General features: G+C 65.9%; 1 protein-coding gene across 1 annotated transcript in view; it reads left to right on the top strand.

The window, feature by feature from the left end:
* Positions 1 to 2634, top strand: part of COL16A1 (collagen type XVI alpha 1 chain) — a 26822-nt gene that overhangs the window by 23584 nt on the left and 604 nt on the right. Inside the window, exons 40-49 of the mRNA XM_031063041.1 lie at positions 361 to 414; positions 494 to 538; positions 737 to 781; positions 860 to 913; positions 1001 to 1054; positions 1164 to 1214; positions 1855 to 1944; positions 2039 to 2074; positions 2179 to 2413; positions 2509 to 2632. Coding sequence (XP_030918901.1) covers positions 361 to 414; positions 494 to 538; positions 737 to 781; positions 860 to 913; positions 1001 to 1054; positions 1164 to 1214; positions 1855 to 1944; positions 2039 to 2074; positions 2179 to 2413; positions 2509 to 2632 — 788 coding nt within the window. The remainder of the gene's footprint in view (positions 1 to 360; positions 415 to 493; positions 539 to 736; positions 782 to 859; positions 914 to 1000; positions 1055 to 1163; positions 1215 to 1854; positions 1945 to 2038; positions 2075 to 2178; positions 2414 to 2508; positions 2633 to 2634) is intronic.

Genomic DNA, 2634 nt, shown 5'->3' with positions numbered 1-2634 from the left:
TCTGTTCCCATTCCCAATGATCTGTTCCCATTCCCGAGGACCTGTTCCCATTCCCAGGGATCTGTTCCCATTCCCAATGATCTGTTCCCATTCCCGAGGACCTGTTCCCATTCCCAGGGATCTGTTCCCGTCCCCAAGGACCTGTTCCCATTCCCAAGGACCTGTTCCCATTCCCAGGGACCTGTTCCCGTCCCCAAGGACCTGTTCCCATTCCCAAGGACCTGTTCCCATTCCCAGGGATCTGTTCCCATTCTCAAGGATCTGTTCCCATGGTCTGGGGTGCCCTGAGCAAGTCCCTCAGGCACCCCCAGTGCTCCCCAATGCCGCCCTCCCTCTGTCACTGTCACCTTGTCCCCGCAGGGCCCTGCTGGCTTGGAAGGACTGGATGGCAAGGACGGCAAGCCAGGGCTGAGGGTGAGGCTGGGTTTTGGCGGGGGGCAGCCACCCTGCAGCCCCCAGGACACCCCCCAGCCCTGTCTCTCTCTGTCCCCAGGGTGACCCCGGTCCCCCCGGGCCACCAGGGATGATGGGTCCTCCGGTGAGTGCCAGCCCTCCTTGTCACCCCTCCCTCGTGCTCTGTGCCTGGCAGCCAAGCCGGGCTCCCCTGAGCCAGGACTGTCCCCTCACGCGCTCCTGGTGACACCGAGCTGAGGGTGGTGGCCCTGGACCAGCACTGCAGGGTCAGGGTCACCTGGCATCACCCCAGGACCCCCACCCAGCTCTTTTCTCTCCCCAGGGCTTCAAGGGCAAGACAGGACACCCAGGGCTGCCAGGACCGAAGGTGAGCCGTGGTGACACTGCCTGGTGACATCCCCAGGGCCTGGCCAGGACTCCCCTCACTGTCCCTTCCTCCTTTTAGGGCGACTGTGGCAAACCCGGCCCCCCGGGCAGCACGGGCCGGCCAGGAGCTGAGGTGAGCGAGGGCTGGGTGACCCCTGGGCACCCCCTCGTCACCACCCTGCCTTCCTCATCCTCCTCCTCCTCACCTTGCCTTCCTCAGGGTGACCCCGGACCCATGGGACCCCAAGGCCGGCAGGGACCCCCAGGGCTCATCGTGAGTTGCTGCCCCCACAACGGGGGGATCCCAGTGGGGATCCCTTGGGGGCAGGGGGTGGGGACACCAGCGGTGACTCCCCAGCTGACCGCCCTGTCTCTGTCCCCAGGGTCCCCCTGGCAGCCCAGGACAGCCAGGCCCTGCTGGCCTGGCTGGGGTGGTGAGTACTGCCAGGGCTGGGGCTTTGGGGTGGGGATTTGGGGGTTTGGGATCCCCTGATCCCGGTGCTCCCGGTCCCTCCTCCCCACAGGGGCTTTGGAGTGGGGATTTGGGGTTTGGGGGTTTGGGATCACCTGATCCTGATGCTCCCGGTGCTCCTGGTCCCTCCTCCCCGCAGGGGCTTTGGAGTGGGGATTTGGGGTGGGAATTTGGGGATTTGGGGGTTTGGGATCCCCTGATCCCGATGCTCCCTGTCCCTCCTCCCCACAGGGGCTTTGGGATGGGGATTTGGGGTGGGAATTTGGGGATTTGGGGATTTGGGATCCCCTGATCCCGATGCTCCAGGTGCTCCCAGTCCCTCCTCCCCGCAGGGGCTTTGGAGTGGGGATTTGGGGGTTTGGGATCGCCTGATCCCGGTGCTCCCAGTGCTCCCAGTGCTCCCAGTTCCTCATCCCCACAGGGGCTTTGGGGTGAGGATTTGGGGTGGGAATTTGGGGATTTGGGGATTTGGGATGGCCTGATCCCGGTGCTCCCAGTGCTCCCAGTTCCTCATCCCCACAGGGGCTTTGGGGTGAGGATTTGGGGATTTGGGATCCCCTGATCCCGGTGCTCCCGGTGCTCCCGGTCCCTTCTCCCCGCAGGGGCTGAAGGGTGAGCGTGGCTCCGTGGGCGAGCGGGGTCTGCCGGGAATGCCAGGACAGCCGGGACCCCCAGGACACCCAGGACCACCGGTGAGCACAGCAGGACCCTGCACCCCGGAGCGTGGGGACCTCGGGGGTGGCCCCGTGGTGTCACCACCTCACACTGTCCCTTTTGTCCCCATAGGGAGAGCAGGGACCGGACGGACCCGTTGGGAAGGAGGTGAGCAGGGTTCTCCGGAGCTTTCCTGCCCTGCTGGACGCAGATTTTGTCACCCCTTGGCCTGGGTGGGGCGACATCCCTGTCACACTGCTCCTGTTTTCCAGGGACCCCCAGGAAAACCGGGCATTGCGGGCCCGGCCGGACAGAAGGTGAGGCTGTCCCCTTGTGTGTCCCTTGTGTGTCCCCTCGCGTGTCCCCTCCCGTGTCCCCTCCCGTGTCCCCTCCTGTGTCCCCTCCTGTGTCCCCTCCCGTGTCCCCTCGTGTCCCCACAGGGAGATGTGGTGAATTACGACGAGATCAAGCGCTTCATCCGCCAGGAGCTGAACAAGATGTTCGACGGTAACTGAGCGTGGTGACAAGGCCTGGGGACCCTCCCCGTGTCCCCACCCTGTCCCCGCCGGCTGAGCTCCGTTTTTGTCCCCGTGTCCCCGCAGAGCGGATGGCGTATTACACCTCCCGGCTGCACTTCCCGCTGGAGATGGTGGCGTCCCCGGGCAGGCCCGGTCCCCCCGGCAAGGACGGGCTGCCCGGCCGGCCGGGCCCCCCCGGCTCCCCCGGGC

This window comes from Geospiza fortis, unplaced genomic scaffold (assembly GCF_000277835.1).
Source record: "Geospiza fortis unplaced genomic scaffold, GeoFor_1.0 scaffold289, whole genome shotgun sequence".
Lineage (NCBI taxonomy): Eukaryota > Metazoa > Chordata > Aves > Passeriformes > Thraupidae > Geospiza > Geospiza fortis.
The sequence above is the reverse complement of the archived record's forward strand: the minus strand, read 5'-3'. Positions and strand labels throughout refer to the sequence as shown.